This window comes from Ptychodera flava, chromosome 12 (assembly GCF_041260155.1).
Source record: "Ptychodera flava strain L36383 chromosome 12, AS_Pfla_20210202, whole genome shotgun sequence".
Taxonomy (NCBI): Eukaryota; Metazoa; Hemichordata; class Enteropneusta; family Ptychoderidae; genus Ptychodera; species Ptychodera flava.
Genome location: NC_091939.1, coordinates 23,151,804 through 23,169,004, shown reverse-complemented (window position 1 = coordinate 23,169,004; position 17,201 = coordinate 23,151,804). Strand labels below are relative to the sequence as shown.

General features: G+C 38.1%; 1 protein-coding gene across 5 annotated transcripts; it reads left to right on the top strand.

Moving 5' to 3' along the window:
* The first annotated feature begins 1,798 nt into the window (after window positions 1–1,798).
* Window positions 1,799–12,847, top strand: LOC139145428 (bile acid-CoA:amino acid N-acyltransferase-like). 5 transcript variants are annotated; one of them, XM_070716602.1, is made up of 11 exons: window positions 1,799–2,099; window positions 3,164–3,295; window positions 4,770–5,018; window positions 5,633–5,914; window positions 7,266–7,426; window positions 8,525–8,641; window positions 9,287–9,363; window positions 9,521–9,620; window positions 10,513–10,593; window positions 11,550–11,718; window positions 12,056–12,847. In XM_070716602.1, the coding sequence occupies exons 3-11, from the start codon at window positions 4,835–4,837 to the stop codon at window positions 12,211–12,213; spliced, it is 1,329 nt and encodes a 442-aa protein (XP_070572703.1). In that variant the 5' UTR covers window positions 1,799–2,099; window positions 3,164–3,295; window positions 4,770–4,834; the 3' UTR covers window positions 12,214–12,847. The 5 variants fall into 5 exon arrangements, with proteins under 5 accessions (XP_070572703.1, XP_070572705.1, XP_070572704.1 ...); XM_070716603.1 differs by lacking the exon at window positions 3,164–3,295 and having other exon boundaries at window positions 1,810–1,930; window positions 2,061–2,099; XM_070716604.1 differs by lacking the exon at window positions 3,164–3,295.
* Window positions 12,848–17,201: the final 4,354 nt, after the last annotated feature.

Genomic DNA, 17,201 nt, shown 5'->3' with positions numbered 1-17,201 from the left:
AACACAAATTGCGAGGGGATGGTTAAAATAGAATGCTTCTTAAGGTGCTTAGCATGCTGTGCATTTTCGACATCGTTTCGACGCGTTTTACAGTGGTTTTGTCATTTCTCCTTGATATCTAAATTGCGCCCTTCCCCCCCCCCCGTCACGATAACACAAACCACTTCAACCTAACAGTGTGTACAACCAGGGCCACACTAAATGTTCGCACGATATGATCGCATACGTCACTGTGCCCGCAAAGACATTTAGAACACCTAAAAAATCATATCATGTTATAAGTCACACCCACACTATCTTTCACAACACGGCACCGGGACTCAAACCCAAACGTTCATTTCTCAGCATTTCCTTTTCTGAGGACAAAAGAACTTTCTGAAAAATCTTCGGTGGCTTCTTTTTGCAGCTGAAGAGCTAGCACATCGTGATATCGTTTTCTTTTCGTGAGAATCAATGGCTTTGTTTATTTTATTTTTGATTTCAACTTGAAAAGGAGCGGTCTAAAGTACCTAGGCAAGTTTATGCAAAAGTTTATGTCTTTGAATACAAGGCGCGAACTACCTTTATTCAATAAACTTCATTATCCATAAAAAATATTTTCTTCCGTCTACTAGGCGATTTTCAGAACATACCATGCCCGACATGCAATTACGAACTCGTTGACTTCAGTGGGCGCATATTACCTGAACGATATTTTACTCAGTTGCTATCAGTACAAGCATAGACAGTGCAAAACACTGCAAAGTAAACAAGACTGCGAGAATGTAGATGGCGCTGTTCGTAGACAACTATACTGACTCATATAGTAACGTTGAAATGACTTAAACCAGCCATGAGTGGAAGAATATACGACTTATGTAAGACTTTCTTCGCAAGAAAGGTGATCAAAGTCAGCGACCCGATGGAAGTTATAGGACTCACACTTTGATTATGGGACCGGTGTCTTTGATCCTGAATTATATTTCCTTTTCAAGGACGGCTGATAGAATTTAGAAATTAAAGTTGCATTTTATTCGGAACCTAAATCATTCCCTGTCATTTTGACAACTCGGGCTGAATGTGAAATGTCAAAACATTTCATACACAGGGACAAATCTAAATCGCCAACATCAAATTCAAAAGTTTCCACTCAGATCCTAAACAATCAGGTGATTTCAAAAAAGGTTAAAGCCCAAATAGCTGTGAATGTGTAATAAACCGATCTCAAAATATCCTCAGCTTTCCAAGAGTAAGAATAAGAATTTGAATGAGACCCATTATTGAGAATAAGACCCAAAAATAAGAATTTGAATAAAACCCATGAATGACTGAAAAAGTGTATAACGCTGTCATAAGTGTCGAGAGTGGCATGTAAATTCAAACGTTTTAACATCATGTTAGACTTCCTGCCATTTTTTAAACTAATCGTGTGACAGAGAAAATTAAGATTACAACAACAAAATGTCGGCCAAGAAGTGTTGTGCATTCAAGTAACTTGCATTGTGCTTCTTTCCCTTATGATCACGATGTGTATATTCTGGAAATAGTGCATTTTTTGTACTTTTCCTTGAGGGGCGCCATTTTATGAGTGCCGCACCTGTTTATTGTTAAAACGCGTAGGCATGGTCCAAATCAGCATGTAGTGATACTCAGAAGAACTACCTTTGGTTTTTAAATAGAATAATGAAAATACTGCATATATTTCGCAGCTATTGCGGCTTTAAGATTATTGCTTGTCGAATTCAGCGGATTTCGTTCTATCGGCTAATAGAACTGCTCAACTCTGGATTGTTTTCGTCGCTGGCGGCGCTGAAGATACATAGCACAGTCCGAAGGCCGTAGACTGGCATCGCTAGTTGTTTGTAAAGCTTCATTTTTGCATCTTCCTCAAACGTTTGCGGTAGTCATTGGCTCGCCAGTGTGGGGTTCGAATATCACCACACTATGCTAGATCACACAACTATCCTAGCGATAGTTGTGTGCAAGGATATAGGACACTGACTTTGGGCAAGTCCATCCAGGCCAGAACTAAGAGATCCCATACCAACGGCCGAAGGAAATAAAACGCTGTGCGATGCTAGTTCATTGCACCAAATAGAAGAAACACGCATACTGAACAGGTAAGTCTCTTCAAGTTCAAGAATGTCGCATCGTTTGTTTTTTAAGCGTACTAAGACTCACCGGAAACAATAAACTTGGATCGAAAATACACCCGAGTCCCTGGTGCATGGCATACTAGCCCATTCGGTCAATCTATTTTTTATAATTTTAGGTCCATGGTCAATCATAGTCACTAAACGTGGGTTCAAAGTTCACCCACAAGGCCAAAAAACTGAATACGCTGATCAGATACGCTGATTTAGCCGTCTAATGGACATGCCTGGGTTTAATTTCAGAGGTCATACGATCGAGCTGCAAAACAACTGAATGCAGGTTTGTTACATAACATCAGCTTGGTTGTTTCTGCCAGGAGGTTACACATACGAGCCATTTACAATGGCTGTCGGCAAGAGAGAGGGCGTTCCGGTCGCCGGCATTTTGACCACAGAACAAGTACAGGATATTGTACCATAGTGGCAAAATGCAGTATATTTACGTAGTAGTGCGCGTGGCCTAAGTAACATCTTGAGCAAACCACGGTCGCTCCACAAAGGTCCACAAAGGTTTGTTGAGTGACCGTAAGCAAACCTGTCAGTCGACTATTGTCGAGTGCATCGATTGCTGGACGCCATGATTTTATTTGACGGTAGCTCTGCGTGGCAGGGCTGTGTGTTACCGGCTGTTGGCCTCCCATCACTAGCCGGTAACACACAGCCATGCAGAGAGTGTTCAAAGAGGAATCAGTCCAAAAATAAACACTGGTATGCACTTTTTCCAAGTCGTTCAAGATGTCTCCCCACCCAAAATATAATGGTCTATCCCTCAAAGTACCAATGTTGTAGAAGGAAATGATGCTTATCATTCAGATAGAAAGTAATAAGGCCAGCCAAAGGCATCAATTAGAGTTTGATAGTGTTCGATAAAATTGTCTCTCAGCTCCAACCTCCACTCTGAAAATTACGTATTTGACACATTTCTCTCCCACTCTTGACTGTATCTCTGCGAACTGCGATTTCAAACCACGTTGCGGAAAACGTTTCCGATTGCTTACCACAGTTTCTTCGCTTTTGATTGGCTGAAATAGTTCACCGGTTATTTCACTTGGACTTCTCGCCCAGACAAAGACCGTGACGTGAATTATCGATACCCTTCTATTCAACTGAGGAGAGCTGTATCCTTTCCACGTAAATCTTCTGCATCAGCAACACGAGTTAAGGTAAAGACTCCCGGTGTTCAAGTGTTTATATCAGAAATATTTTTAATTTTGGGGGATAATGATAAATAAAAATAGAATTATTTATGATTATCACTTGAAGATAACAGACGCAACGTATGTGCCTGAACCCCGGAGCCTGACCATATACGGGCACCTTAAAAAGTACATTCTCAAAATCTTTTACTGTCAAAAATGACCCTTCGTTGTGATAAAAGGAAACGTGAACGCAAATTGCTCTTCTATATGAAAAACAGAGGAAACATTGTTTGCGACATGTAATACCATACTGGTCAGTGCACATGCGCGATGGTCAGTCGCATGTTAATAAAGACGTGGAAATAAAGGCCCGATAGCTGTATCTTTTCGTTTATTTTTGTGATTTTACTTCCAAACTAAAACAAGTGCATGGGAATGTACTCATTGAGGGATGTTTTACAGGTAGAATAAACTGTCCACTGGGACTACATGTGCAATTTTGAGCAAGATAAATAATAAATGTTTGCCCAAACAGAAAATGGCGCCCTCATGCAAATAAAGCAAAAACACAGTACGCAATGCATATATGCATTGGAATCTTCACAGAAACAACAGAGTAGTCCAAAATATAATGCATAGTGCCGAATGTTTTCCACTGGGACACCATATGCTATGTTTTCTTTGTAATATTATCAATTTTTAAAAATGGCGGGAAATCAAAATAACGGTTAAAATTTAAATTTGCTTGTCCAAAATTCAGTGGTAAAAGACTATATCCTTTAAATTAGTAGAATTTAAAGAAAACCAGAGAAAAAAGAAAGCCTTTTTCAGGTCGACAAATTTCAAGAGTTACAGCTACAGGGGCATTAAATATTTGAAAAATCATATATTGGGAAATGTTTTGTGTTTTTTGTTTTTGAATTTATGCAGTTGGTCCCTCCGGCAAACACCTGGAGCAAATTCATATGCAGCTTTGCAGAAGTTGATGCTTTGAATATGACAAATATTGAAATTAATCTTACGTTGATGGCGCTGATATACTAGTATATTGTAGTCCGCCTTTTAAAGGGAGGGTGCTCGTGTGCGACTTTCATGTTTACAAGCAATGTATTTTATGCCACGGTGATAGAGGGACTGTGCTTATGCATTATACCTAGAATACATCACGTCAACATAGCTGGAACATTTAAATTTTACAATGTCATCGTTAACAAACATTTGTAACTGTCATCAACGTAATCTAGATTTACATCGATCTTACGGGTCCCTGGCAACATTTGCGCAGAGTTCCGACGACACCCTCCCTTTAAACATACTTTGAGAGATATACCAATGCGCACAACCGAAACTTAATAAAACAGAGGGGAATTGATCTGACCCACACCAAAGCGGTGAAAATTGCTTTGATATTGTTTGATTTCGGCTATAAAAGTAAAATTTCGCAACGTGGGGGCATGGTGGCGCACTTATGTGTATTTATGTTCTTTCCTTTATTCAGAAGTCCATGGGAAGATAGTGGTATCACAGATTGCAACCACACAAAAAAATCACAAGTGAGAGAACATGGCCAGGCCATTTATAACAGTAACTCCCTGCAGAGCTATGATGGACGAACAGGTGTCAATCACCGTGAGTCACCTGACACCAAATCAGCCAATCACATTGCTAGGAACAATTACAGATGAGAAAGATATCACATGGACTTCCTATGCTCATTACAGAGCAGACGAGAGAGGATTTATCCACGGTTAGTGAAAAAAACAAAGTTTTTCTCATCACTTCAGTTTGCTTTCTTGAACTTTACAGATATCTGTCATTATCAATTATTGGTACTTTAAATACAGTTTTGCTACCTAAGTGAGTCATAAAAGTGTTAGGCGGTCGACCATATCTTAAATATAGGTGATTTCTACAGGCAAAACACATAAAATAACTGAACAAAAGTGAAGTTTTAGGTTATACGGAACTTAATGCCAGAAATGCCTAAAAGATGAAAAGATGAATGAGTTTAGATAGCTAGTTTCACGAACAAATAGAACTTTTCGCCTTGACAGGAATTGTTTTGTGTTAGAAAATGTATAAGATCTCTATCTCAAACTCTTTACGGTGGTGAGAAGTCGACTTTTTACCCATAATGCATTTCAATATCATAAAGTTTTACCCCTAGCACAAGACAAGATCTGTAAGAAGGCGAGAATGTCTTTCAGTAATACTGTTGCCTTTCCCCGGGCCTGAAGTTATCTATGGTACAAAATTTAAGCAAAACTAATTTGCTTTGCTAGCCTATTTTTCAACGAAATTATATTTGAACATCACCGATCCAATTGCTTTCTTCGCCATATATTTCCCTTTTCCCCACAGTTATGACACAGGAATCACTCGGAGGCACATACCAGGGAGTAGAACCTATGGGTTTATTTTGGAGTCTACAAGCTAACCGTGATAATGCACGTCTTCGATGGCGAGACATAGACAAACCCTTGGTGTTTCATATCAAGGGATACCCAGAATTTCTCCAGGGCCCTCCGAAGGATTTGGATCCCTTCGCTATGGCAACAACGGAGAGATGGTATCTAGGAACTAGTACCAACTGGGAAAATGTGAAAACTGGGCGTATAAAGGGAAAACTGTTTACGCCAAATGGTAACAATTTTCGCTTATAACGTTTTATTGAAACGGCGGCTCTGCTAACAGTATTTTGCATCGCTAGCTGTACACATTTGCATCCAACAGTTCGTAGATGAATATAGGTTGTTGCCCGGTAACAGTCATTATAACACGCCACCGTTCACACGCTCATTCCCTGTAGCGATTCGCCAGAATAGTCACGTGACGAGAAAATAGATACGTCTAGTCCCCACTGAATCGACAAAAGTGATGTCAGAGGGTATTTTTTGAAAAACTATTTCCCTAGGCAAATAGTTTTGACCAAATTTGGAAAAGTGCCCGGTCACGTGACCGTAGTGTCGTCTGCAGCTTTGAAACAATGGCGGGTGACTAGAACGTGTGTGCGCTCGGGATGAGCGACAAGCCTCTCTCTAAAACAGATAGATTTTCCATTCCAACAGCGTAGGAACTTGAACAGTTCATCGAAGAAAAAGATTCAAGTGCAACCACGGATGTTGCTAGGTATGCTTAGAATAATTTTGGAAGAAAGTGGTACCATGTACTACTGTAACCGCTGTGGAAATATCGCCAAGTAAACGTGTCACAATGGATTGTTGCGGTGCAAAATATCAAAACACATTAAAAACTATAACATAATACAACATGAGCGTGTGGTGTGGTGTGTTATAAAACATCTATAAACTGATCTTTATTTGGGCTATAGCGCACTTTTATTCCCCCTCGTGGCCGTGTATTAGTAGAAACACATCGCTATACCCCGCTGTTTTTTAGTAACGCACGGCCCCCTCGGAATAATAAACGGGCGCTATAGCCCTCATGACCAGGTAATAGGTGTTTACTATGGAGAACTTTAGTGAATTAGTGAATAGGAACCTCTTCAGTAGTCTAGGGAGTCTACTGTGTCATCTACAACCATACACAAAACATTTTGTATAATTATCCAGGCTGTCTTGGTCAACTATGCAACAACCAGTGAGAGGAGTACGTCCTTGTATAACTCTGATGGTGTATATGGTGTGTGGAGTTAAGTCACTCACAGTCATGTTGGTGGCAGTAAGCAGTGGGGAACTCTTGTAGTGGGGATATCATAGGAAGTATATTTGCAGTTGGGAATGGGATATAGGAGACTTGGGAAGTGTCGCAAATCACAGAGGGATCTTAGGATTGTATATTTATCATAGGTAAAACGATTTATATGATCAGTTTTCGAATCTGATGGTTGGTATGCTGGTTCTGGAGTTTGTTCAGCTTCGGTTTTTTTGCATTCTAAGACAGTGCCAATGAGAAGTACCCGCATACCATTGATGGCTGTCTGTGTAACATCGAACCTAACGATAAACTGGACGGTGCTATTTCTGTCTTGCAGGGCCTGGACCCTATCCAGCGATCATTGATCTGTACGGAGGCGGTGGCACCTTCGACTATAGGGCTGCTTTGCTAGCATCACACGGATATGTCACTCTCTCATTGTTGCATGTCCTTTTCGAAGATATTGGTTACGAAGGGGCAGACTTAGATTATTTTGAGGTAAGTTTTTCGTACCACTTACAGTTTTCGTGAAGAATATACTGCTCCTCGGGGACACATATTCGGACTCTCAAACACTTTCAATTCTTTTCTGACGTTCCACTTGTGGGTGTGCATTTTAAAGCCCTTGGTGTAAGAACACTTTTCACCGTCTTAGTTTTTCGAAAATCGAAAATTTTGTTTTTTCACTATAGAGTTAACACAGGGATGGCGGCAATTTTGAATATCAAATATCGGTAAATCTTTGGTAATTTGTGTCTCTAGTTCCAAAATTTGCAAGGTGACCCCGGATTTTTGTTCATGATTTTGGAAGAGAATGCATAGTTGAAATATTTCTTGAGGAAAGTTTGGGCAAAAGTTTAAGTCTTTCACTTTCAAAGCGCATAAGCCCAGCACCTTGAATCTGACCTACCTGAAGCGTCGCCCATTTCGATCTCCTTTTTGCATATGTTATACATGTGAATATAACATCTATTTATGTCACTATCAAAGAAATTATTGTTTTAACTTCACCATCGTCCGCTTGATCGATTTCATCTTGACAACAATTATATCGATTTCATCAGCATAAGGTGTGTATATTTCCCAACTATGTGAAGGTGGCAAGGCATGAAAGGGCGCACAATTGCCTAGTGGTAGTTGCGGTTTTTTTTAGCTGTTCCAAACATTGCAATTTCTAGTGTTCATTGAGGCTAATTTACACGAGAATGTATACTTTATATAATATATCAGCATGCAAAGAAATTTATCACGTTTGTCAGAACAAGAACAAAGAAATGCGACTTTTCTGTTGGAGATTGGAAGACAAACGTGCGACTTCAGTGTTTTGTAACAATGTTTGCAATGTTAAACCGTCTGACCGTATCGTTTTGTGTATAAAAATATGGAAAGGAGGAACAAAGCATTATTACACCTGGCCTCAACGAACACTGAATTCATAGTTTCAATCATTAGTCAAATTTATCGTGCAGATTAAATCATATCAATTTGCATATGACTCATAGTTCGGACTTCAAATTTATTCGCCTGTTTTGTTTTCTTTTATATATTTATGCAACTTTTATGATACCTTCTACCATATTGTACAATTGTTGACAGGAAGCCATTGACTATCTCTCCCATCATCCAAAGGTGAATAGAGACTACATTGCGATGTACGGCATATCAGCTGGCGCCGTGCGAGCCCTGGAGGTTGCTACTGAAACAACGAGACAGGTACATTCAGGGTGCTAAGTGTAATGACACCAATCAAGATTTGACATGACCTGTAGTGTTATCATTTCATATCGGTTCATAGAATTGGCAACATATTCGAAATGTATTCGTGAACATAATATGTCGCAAGATTATATATATATATATATATATATATATATATATATATATATATATATATATATATATATATATATATATATATATCCTCCTTGGAAATTACAGTGCTCAATGCTAAAATCAGAGCGTTATAAATAGTAACACAAATTACTTCAAGTACAAAGTAATAATATATGTTACTTAAGTTTCGTGCACCTGCAATCTTCAGACAGAACTGAAAGGATGTTTAACTCCACACTCTCATTTATATGGTTGGGTTTGTACCATTCTTCCATTCTGTTTGTTGGTGGTGTTAAAACTTGATAAATAATATTTGTTTTCATGGCCACATTTTGAAACAACCAACTAACAATATATACATATATATATATATATATATATATATATATATATATATATATATATATATATATATATATATATATATATATACTGGCTGATATCTACTGATATTTGAATCTTTTTAACTCCAGCACACTCTGTCTTCTACAAACTTTAAATTATTCCAAAATGTTCGTTTTGCAGATTAAATGTGTCGTTTCCATCAACGCTTCATACCTCAAGTACATAAACATAATAACTAGATCTGTGCCACTTAACCCGTAAGTATTTACCCCGTAGGTATTCACGAGTACAAAGAAACTGGAAATTGAAAGTAGAATGTATTTTAGACCTTAAATCATGCCACATATTGCAGACATGGGTAGCCTACATTGCCAGACGCACTTCAATTTCTTATAATGGTGGTTTTTTATGTAGGGATCTATTTGGTGAAGCAAAAGAGAAGACTTGGAACTCCACGCTTGCAGATTTGTTCACCATAACTGACGAAGATATCCAGGAAGGTAGAGTATTGGCAGTAAGCATGGAATTGCTATATTTGCATGATGTTATATATATATATATATATATATATATATATATATATATATATATATATATATATATATATATATATATATATATATATATATATATATATATATATATATATATATAAAATTCACACCTACAAGTATGCTGGAACAGTTAAAGGGGAAGTTCACCAAGGATGATTTTTACATATGTGCTAGCTTTGTGGTCACTTACCCCTGAAAAGCTATTTTCACCATTCATAACTCGCGCGACTTTTTATAAAAACGGATAAAAATAGTAAAGGAAGTTGCCCATGTAATTTGAATCATGGGAAAGAAGCTCCAGGCTTGGAGCTCGCATCATATGATATGGAAGGGACCATCAAGAATAAAATTCAGAGGGTCACCGTGCAATGTTTGGTACTACAGGTCTGGAGCAAATTATCTGACATTTACCACAGTCCCTTTACCCACTGCATTTACCGGTATTCGAAATTCAAAATGTCCGCCATCCCTGTGCTAACTCTACGAAATAAAATTTTCGAATTTCGAAAAACAAAGACGGTGAACATTCTTCTTACTCCAGGAACTTGAAGTGAAGTGGTAGCCAAGAAAAGAATTGTGAAGATTTTAGAGTCTAAATATCTGTCTCCTACTAGGCACATAATAACAAAAGCATGATACTTTTAACGTTGCCTTTTGACAAATGATAGTTTTGATACCGAATGGAAGTATCTTATGTTTAAGTTGTTTATCTTTCACTAAGAGATGACAATACCAGCACTGACACAGTGTTGGATAAAAACTTAACAATGAAAAGTGACAATTGTATTTGACTGCTATGCTTTTGAGATACGCGCGATAAATACAATACATTGGCCTTTCTCTCTCTCGTAGGTCCACAATTTAGAATGCCCAGTCCTTATCGTCGCTGGAAGTGATGACCAACTATACCATGCAGATGAACATGCCACAAAGGTGCGTCATTGAAGGCAGTTCGAAGGTCTTGTTAGGTAGAATAGAAATAGGCTTTATCGCATTATATCGTGAGACTCGAGAAAGTGCAGCATTTTGGCTCCGGTTTTTTTGTGTGTGCATGTGTATGTGTCTTGGTACATAAACGCCAGTGCTGTAATCAACCAAAGTCTTTATGTGTGAGTGTACATGGGAGTATTTGCGTATGTGTTAGAGTGAGACGTGTATACTCGGGACATTTGTGTTATGATTAATGGAAAAAGTGTACATCTGTTCTTCATAACCTTATCCTTCATGGTTTTTTTAGGGGGGGTGGGTGGTGCTAAATTGACTGCCAATAACGGATAGAAAAACATGCTAAACAGAATTTTCTGCACGTCAGTACGGCTTGAAATGTGTTAAAGTACATTAAGGACATTAAATTGTTTAGAAAAAAGCATCGATGCCACTGTTCCTTCATTTGATCATGTTAATGTAAAATGTTGTAAATATTATGTATGATAATAATGTTCTCATGCTCGTTAATTTCCAGAAAATATTTGCAAAGCATATTGAAACAAACAGAATACTAATTACAGTAGCAAATTAAAAATGCTCAACTCCAAGAATTTCCACATTTCCTACGGTAAAGACCAATTGTTAGATCGTCACTCGGCGCTAACCCTGAAGACTTGCTCGTAACACCTTTTTCATTCTGTGCAGAAGTATTGCATTCATCAAAGGAAGTGTTTTTTACTCTGGTATAGGCCTAAGTTAGCTGATACCGTATGAACATACGTATATGGTGAGGTGATCTGAGCTATTGTAACGAGCGCTAGTCAATATTCACGGCCTCTGCACTGCAGATGTGTGTAAATGGAGCTTTGTAGGGCAGATCATTTTTACGCTCAAATACAACCATACTGTTTGCGTAATTTTCGCAATAATTTTGTTCAACAACCCCTTTGCAATATCTCCAGATCAAAAATCACATGAAACGCGCCGGTAAGGGTCATCTGTGCCGAGTGCTACGCTTTCCCAAAGCCGGTCATTTATTGGAACCCCCTTTCACACCACATCACTATTCCTCGCCGATATCTGTGCCCAAGGACAAAGCGCAGGGTCTTGAAGATATCCCTCAAGACAAAAGTAAGATATTTGTTTTCTTGGAAGATAGAGGTCATTTTCAACGACCAACTTTTTGCACTCATATTCTGACATGCAGCAGGCTCAGTATTTCCTCCCATAGCTATCATCACTCTGTACAATTACACCACAGCCTCCATTCTTTGCACATGGAAACACGGAGAACGGTAAGACGAAACCACTTTTCAAATTCAATGTTCAAAGGGATTTGTTCATCGCTACAGACGAAATCTCCGTGTTATGAATGTATCATAATACGCACGATCACGACACCCACAGGAGAATTAACACGGTCTCTCGATTTTACACCAACTTTCTTTATTTACACCTTCTATTCCAGCGTTGTATCCGATGCTCATATGGGGAGGCGAGGTCGTACATCATGCCAAAGCACAGGAGAGAGCGTGGAAGGCTATCCTTCATTTTCTGGAAACAAACTTGCGACAGACCATTCCTACGGAAGGCACAGGAGACGTATCGGAAAGAGCAAAGCTTTGATGATTGAAAATAAACATCCATGTCACTCAATTACTATAGCATATATGAGAAAGCTTACCATAATGAACGTGTAATGGAACAATCCATATCGACATGACAGCAGCGAAGGTTTATTCGTGTGGTAACTTTGCTTCTTTAATTACACAGTCAGGAACCTATATAGAATCTAACAATCTTTGGCGCAAAAACAAACAAACAAACACACAAACAGTATTACTGCTCGGGCAAATGCGATTCTTGCAGGGTAGAGACTTCTATTCGCAGGCTTGCATGTGTCATAGTTCTGAGATCTCATTGAACTGGATTGGTGTTGTTTGTGTCATCTCTTAAGTATGATATTAAGTTAATTATTACTTTTACCGAACGAAACCTGGTAGCAGATGATGTGGTGAATTACCGTGATTACCACTTGGCGGACAAGTTTACTTTGAATGCAGAAAAGAGCTCATTTTTTTCACAAGCAGGGAATAAGAAATATCACACGGTTGACGGATGTCGTTAGAAAAGTAGGCCAGAAATCCAAAATCGATCCCGTAAAGATAAGTTTCATGTAACCTTTATTTGATATAATGTCTCTCTGGGGAACATGTTTGCGAAATATCAAAATAAAATGGCGCGCTTGCTGATCGTGTAATTCGTGTTGCTTTATACTAGTAGGTCCGACGACATGGATGGACCTGGTTGGTGGAAACTTGATTATAATAACTGAAATATGCGAAAGGGAAGAGAGTTAAAGGTATACTGTCACTTGTTCTAATTTTGCCACAGTTACCATGGAAAGAGAAAACCTTAGCAATCACAGATTTTAAGCTTGTGGTCGCTTTTTAAAAACAGCGCCCTCACATGGGCATATTGAATACCAAGGAACGCCCCTTTGACCATATATGGGCATATTTAGATTACAGGTGACTATATACCTTTAACCTAGGTTTGTTAACTTTATGAAACTATACATAACAGCATAATCATAGCATTTGTTATCCGATAAGGAGTCAGTTCGAAGAGGCAAAGAATTCGAAGGGGGCAATTAGGGTAAGGGTTATGAAACGTAGCATCTTAATACATGTATTAAGGAATCACATATTGCACTCAACTGTTAGTTTTCATCGATTGCCCGGACCGTATCAGTCCCTATACTTGAAGTGCAGAATAATGCTACGTAATGCCATGGAGTTCAACTGACGTTAAAAAGCCATTGTTCTTGAGTTAGGTCCATTTTGGAGAGAGATGAAACTTGTTAGCGGAGTTGCATATGAGAAATAATGAACTTACTCCTAAAGTTTGTTGGTTCTGTTGCTTTCACATATTGCTGACCAGGGCACAATTTTGACTTTATGTCACGTTGACATGCCGAGAAAAGGCATTTTGAACTGACTTCTGCACATTTGAGATAAGCTGGGCGATAAAGATCTTTCATAAACTGAGAAAACCAAGGTAAAGTGTTTTGCTGTAATGTATCATGATATTCTATGCAGGACGAGACTAAAAACAGAATTTTGTCGGTCATGAAATCATATCTATATGCTCATTTTTAGCTTATTTTGGACTGATAATTGTCGTGGTTTTGTTAGATATATTCTAAGGCTATTGCCACATGAATTTGCGGTGAATTTAATATTGTCCTGTTTAATATACGATTATTGTCACGTGCAATATACATGTCGTGCAATGAAGCAAATTCTCACCAAATCGAAATCACAATCAGAAGTTTAGTCTTGTCGCTATTATTGGACCACCCTGAACCATATAATAGCACAATAGAAAAGGAACGAAGTATGTACAAACTTCGATGTATAAAATATTATCAAAGACAGGATCATAATTCAAAAAAGGCAAAATTAAGTGTCATTCTCGTACACAATTTGCATGACATGTCATCTCGATAACTTTTATTCCTCTGTGGGCAGTCCATGGCCTACGTATGCTTACCGGAACAGTGCCATGCCAGAAAATACAGGGCCGACTTGCAGCGTTTTTGGGAGCTGTTATCCAATTGGTCGGCAGAATATTTCGACCTATCAGATATAACCTTGCAAACACGCTGCAAGTCAGCCGAAAATACAAGGAGAACAAAATCTTCCCCATAATCTTAATTTTTGCATAATTCCACAGATATAGGTGCCTGCCTTATGAAGAGACAGACATATAACTGACGTTTTTCTCTTAAAAAGGAAACGCCAATTTTGAGTTTTTACTTATTGTTTATTCTATTTGAGAATCGTAAACATGTACTGGGAGTCGCCGAACAATCGTGTGGATAAGTGAAGAAGACATGTTGCCGATACACCCTTTGTCAAGCACGCCGCAGTAGTTTGAACTCATAGATTTCCTTGTTTTCAGAGATAGACACTGGGACTGCTTTAAGAGACATTCACCTTTTCACGGGTTCTCTAACTTTCAACTTAGTCACTCTCCTAAATTTCTTAATTATTTTACATAAACCTACGGCGCGCCAAATGTTTCAAAAATATTTATCGATTCAGTGCAAAAATAAAGTGTTTTTCTCAATTGAAATAAAAATTCGGTCTCATTAGGAAGGAAATAAGTAAGAAAAGTATAATTAAAAAATAAAAGACAGAAATGCCATTTAATACTTCATTTTAACTTGAGAAAAAATCTTTTAAGCGTAATTAGGAAATAAACAATTTTCAACGATTTGAAAAAGTCATACACCATACTTATCGACATACATACACGTATAATAGTTCGCGAAAAAGGTGCAATGAGTGCTGATTTTACAAAAAGAAAAAGAAAAATATGTTATACAGTGATACGTCCAAAAAAGTCACAAGAAAATCACTAAAAATCACTACTACCACTCGAAAAAATAGTGCAAAAATAAAAACGTGAACCACATACAGAAAATAATTGTAAAAGAATCAGACAAAAAAAGCCATGCACACATATAATTATTTATGTACTTCAGAAAATCAAAAAGCACTACGTCTCATAATAAACGTATTATAGATAATCAAAAATATAATATGAATCACCAGCCGCTTTGACAGTAAAGAGAAAATCAGAGAAAAAATTCGGCAGTGATGGCTCTAGACAAAAGTGAATCTCATCTACCAAAAAATAAAATAAAATAAAATAAAAACGAAAAAATAAAAAAAATGCCATGACAGAGATACAAAAAAAACCGCGTAGGCCTATGGAAAGAAAAAAATAAATGAGGACTCGCCACAGCAAAAAAAAAAAAAAAAAAAAAAAAAAAAAAAAAAAAAAAAAAACAAGAAAAAACAAGCACTCGCCACAGAAAAAAAACAAGCCCGAACTTACAATTATTTTATTCAAAAAAGTCATGGTTCACGTTTCCTTCGATCGATGAATCCCCAACAGCGGGGAATCCGATCACCACATACTCCAATGTTTGACGAAATATTAATCGAGCATTTCAGTGATAACGTGACATCTTGAAACCTAGCTCTGTTTGGCTGGGGCCCTGCTCTACTTGAAACCATACTTGATGAAATGAAGTGGGCAATATCACCTAAAGAACGTCGAAGTTAACAGTGAATAGTTCTAGAGAGTCAAGTTAACTGAGCCAATTTCAGGCTGTCCACAGGTCAGATCACGAGCGAGACGAGAACATATCGATACCTTAGGCGCGCGCGCGGTATGGCAGGGAGCTCACTGCAGGCCTTCCACCGAGCCGCACTGATCATCGCCTTTTGCCCTACATGATTTCTACACAGTTTTATACGTGTGATTCGAAACATCGGGTTCAAATACCATGATAATAAACCACCTCGTTGTTTGCTAATTCCTCGTCTATCCTCAAAGATCACCTAAATCATGATGAAGAGTTTTGAAGAAATCTGCCGCGTGTTGAGAGAACGTCCATCATTTTCCGTGTTCGACAAGACGACCGACGCAACTGTACAAGCCTTAGGGGTGGACCATTTGATATCCTGGGGGGGGGGGGGCTTGGAAGATTGGTGGAGAGCCATTATTTTTTTCCCCACCTGCTTCACCATGAATTATTTTTTTTCTACAGGGCATATGCTGGCAACTTTTTTTTTTCATTTTCCTTCTTCGAGATATATATTTTTTTTACCAAATTTCGGTGCAATGTTTGTTTGCTTGGTTTTTCACACCCAGTAACAAGATGCAGTTCTATCGCACACAGACTATATTCAAGAAACTAAATAAAGATATGTAAATACATGTAAATTTTTGATGCACTTTACAAAAAGATCAGTTTATAGGTCTTATTTATACCATGGGTAACACACTGAAAATACAAATCAAACAACCTGATTACTGAGTTTTACATTAAGCATTAACAAACTTACAATGAAAACTTTTCTGAGAACATCACTGGTGTCATCAGAAGAGATGATGGTATCCTACATCAGGGCTGTAAATGTTTTTCAGAATAGAAGGGTACTAGTGAAAGAACAGGTTGGTAGAGCCTTGTGCGGAGCGAAGCGGAGCAAGGCGTGCGCGCAAGCGCACGCGGGGGGAGGCCAGGAGGGGGGTGTCCCCCCTCCTGAAGCTGAAGCTTTTCTAATTATTCATCTTCAATTGGTGGCCTGTGGTGGCACTTTTGAGGGCAATTTACTGTCAAGTTTATTATAACTGAAGTATCAAAAGTAACATGAAATTGAATCTTGTGAAATAAATTATGAAATACAAACAGAAATATTTCAGAGTTTATATGTTTATTGATACCCAGGTTGTTATTATTATTTGCATACAATTCTGTTGAATTACAACCTGCTTAATAAAGATCATAATCTGAAAATCTTCCTCGATGAGACCACTTCATACGAGTTCTTGTTTTCAGTTGCTGAAAGCTACAGTGATAGTAGCTGTAACTTTTGACAATTTTTCAGTGTTTTTGTTTGTGTATTTATTTAAGTTCCTCGTTTAATAAATTCTAAGTTATTGTTCCTCAAGCTTGAAATGGTTTATGCTTTATAAAACTCCAGAGCTACTGCTTGATTTTTATTGATGCTGTAGTGTGCATCGAACAATTGCCA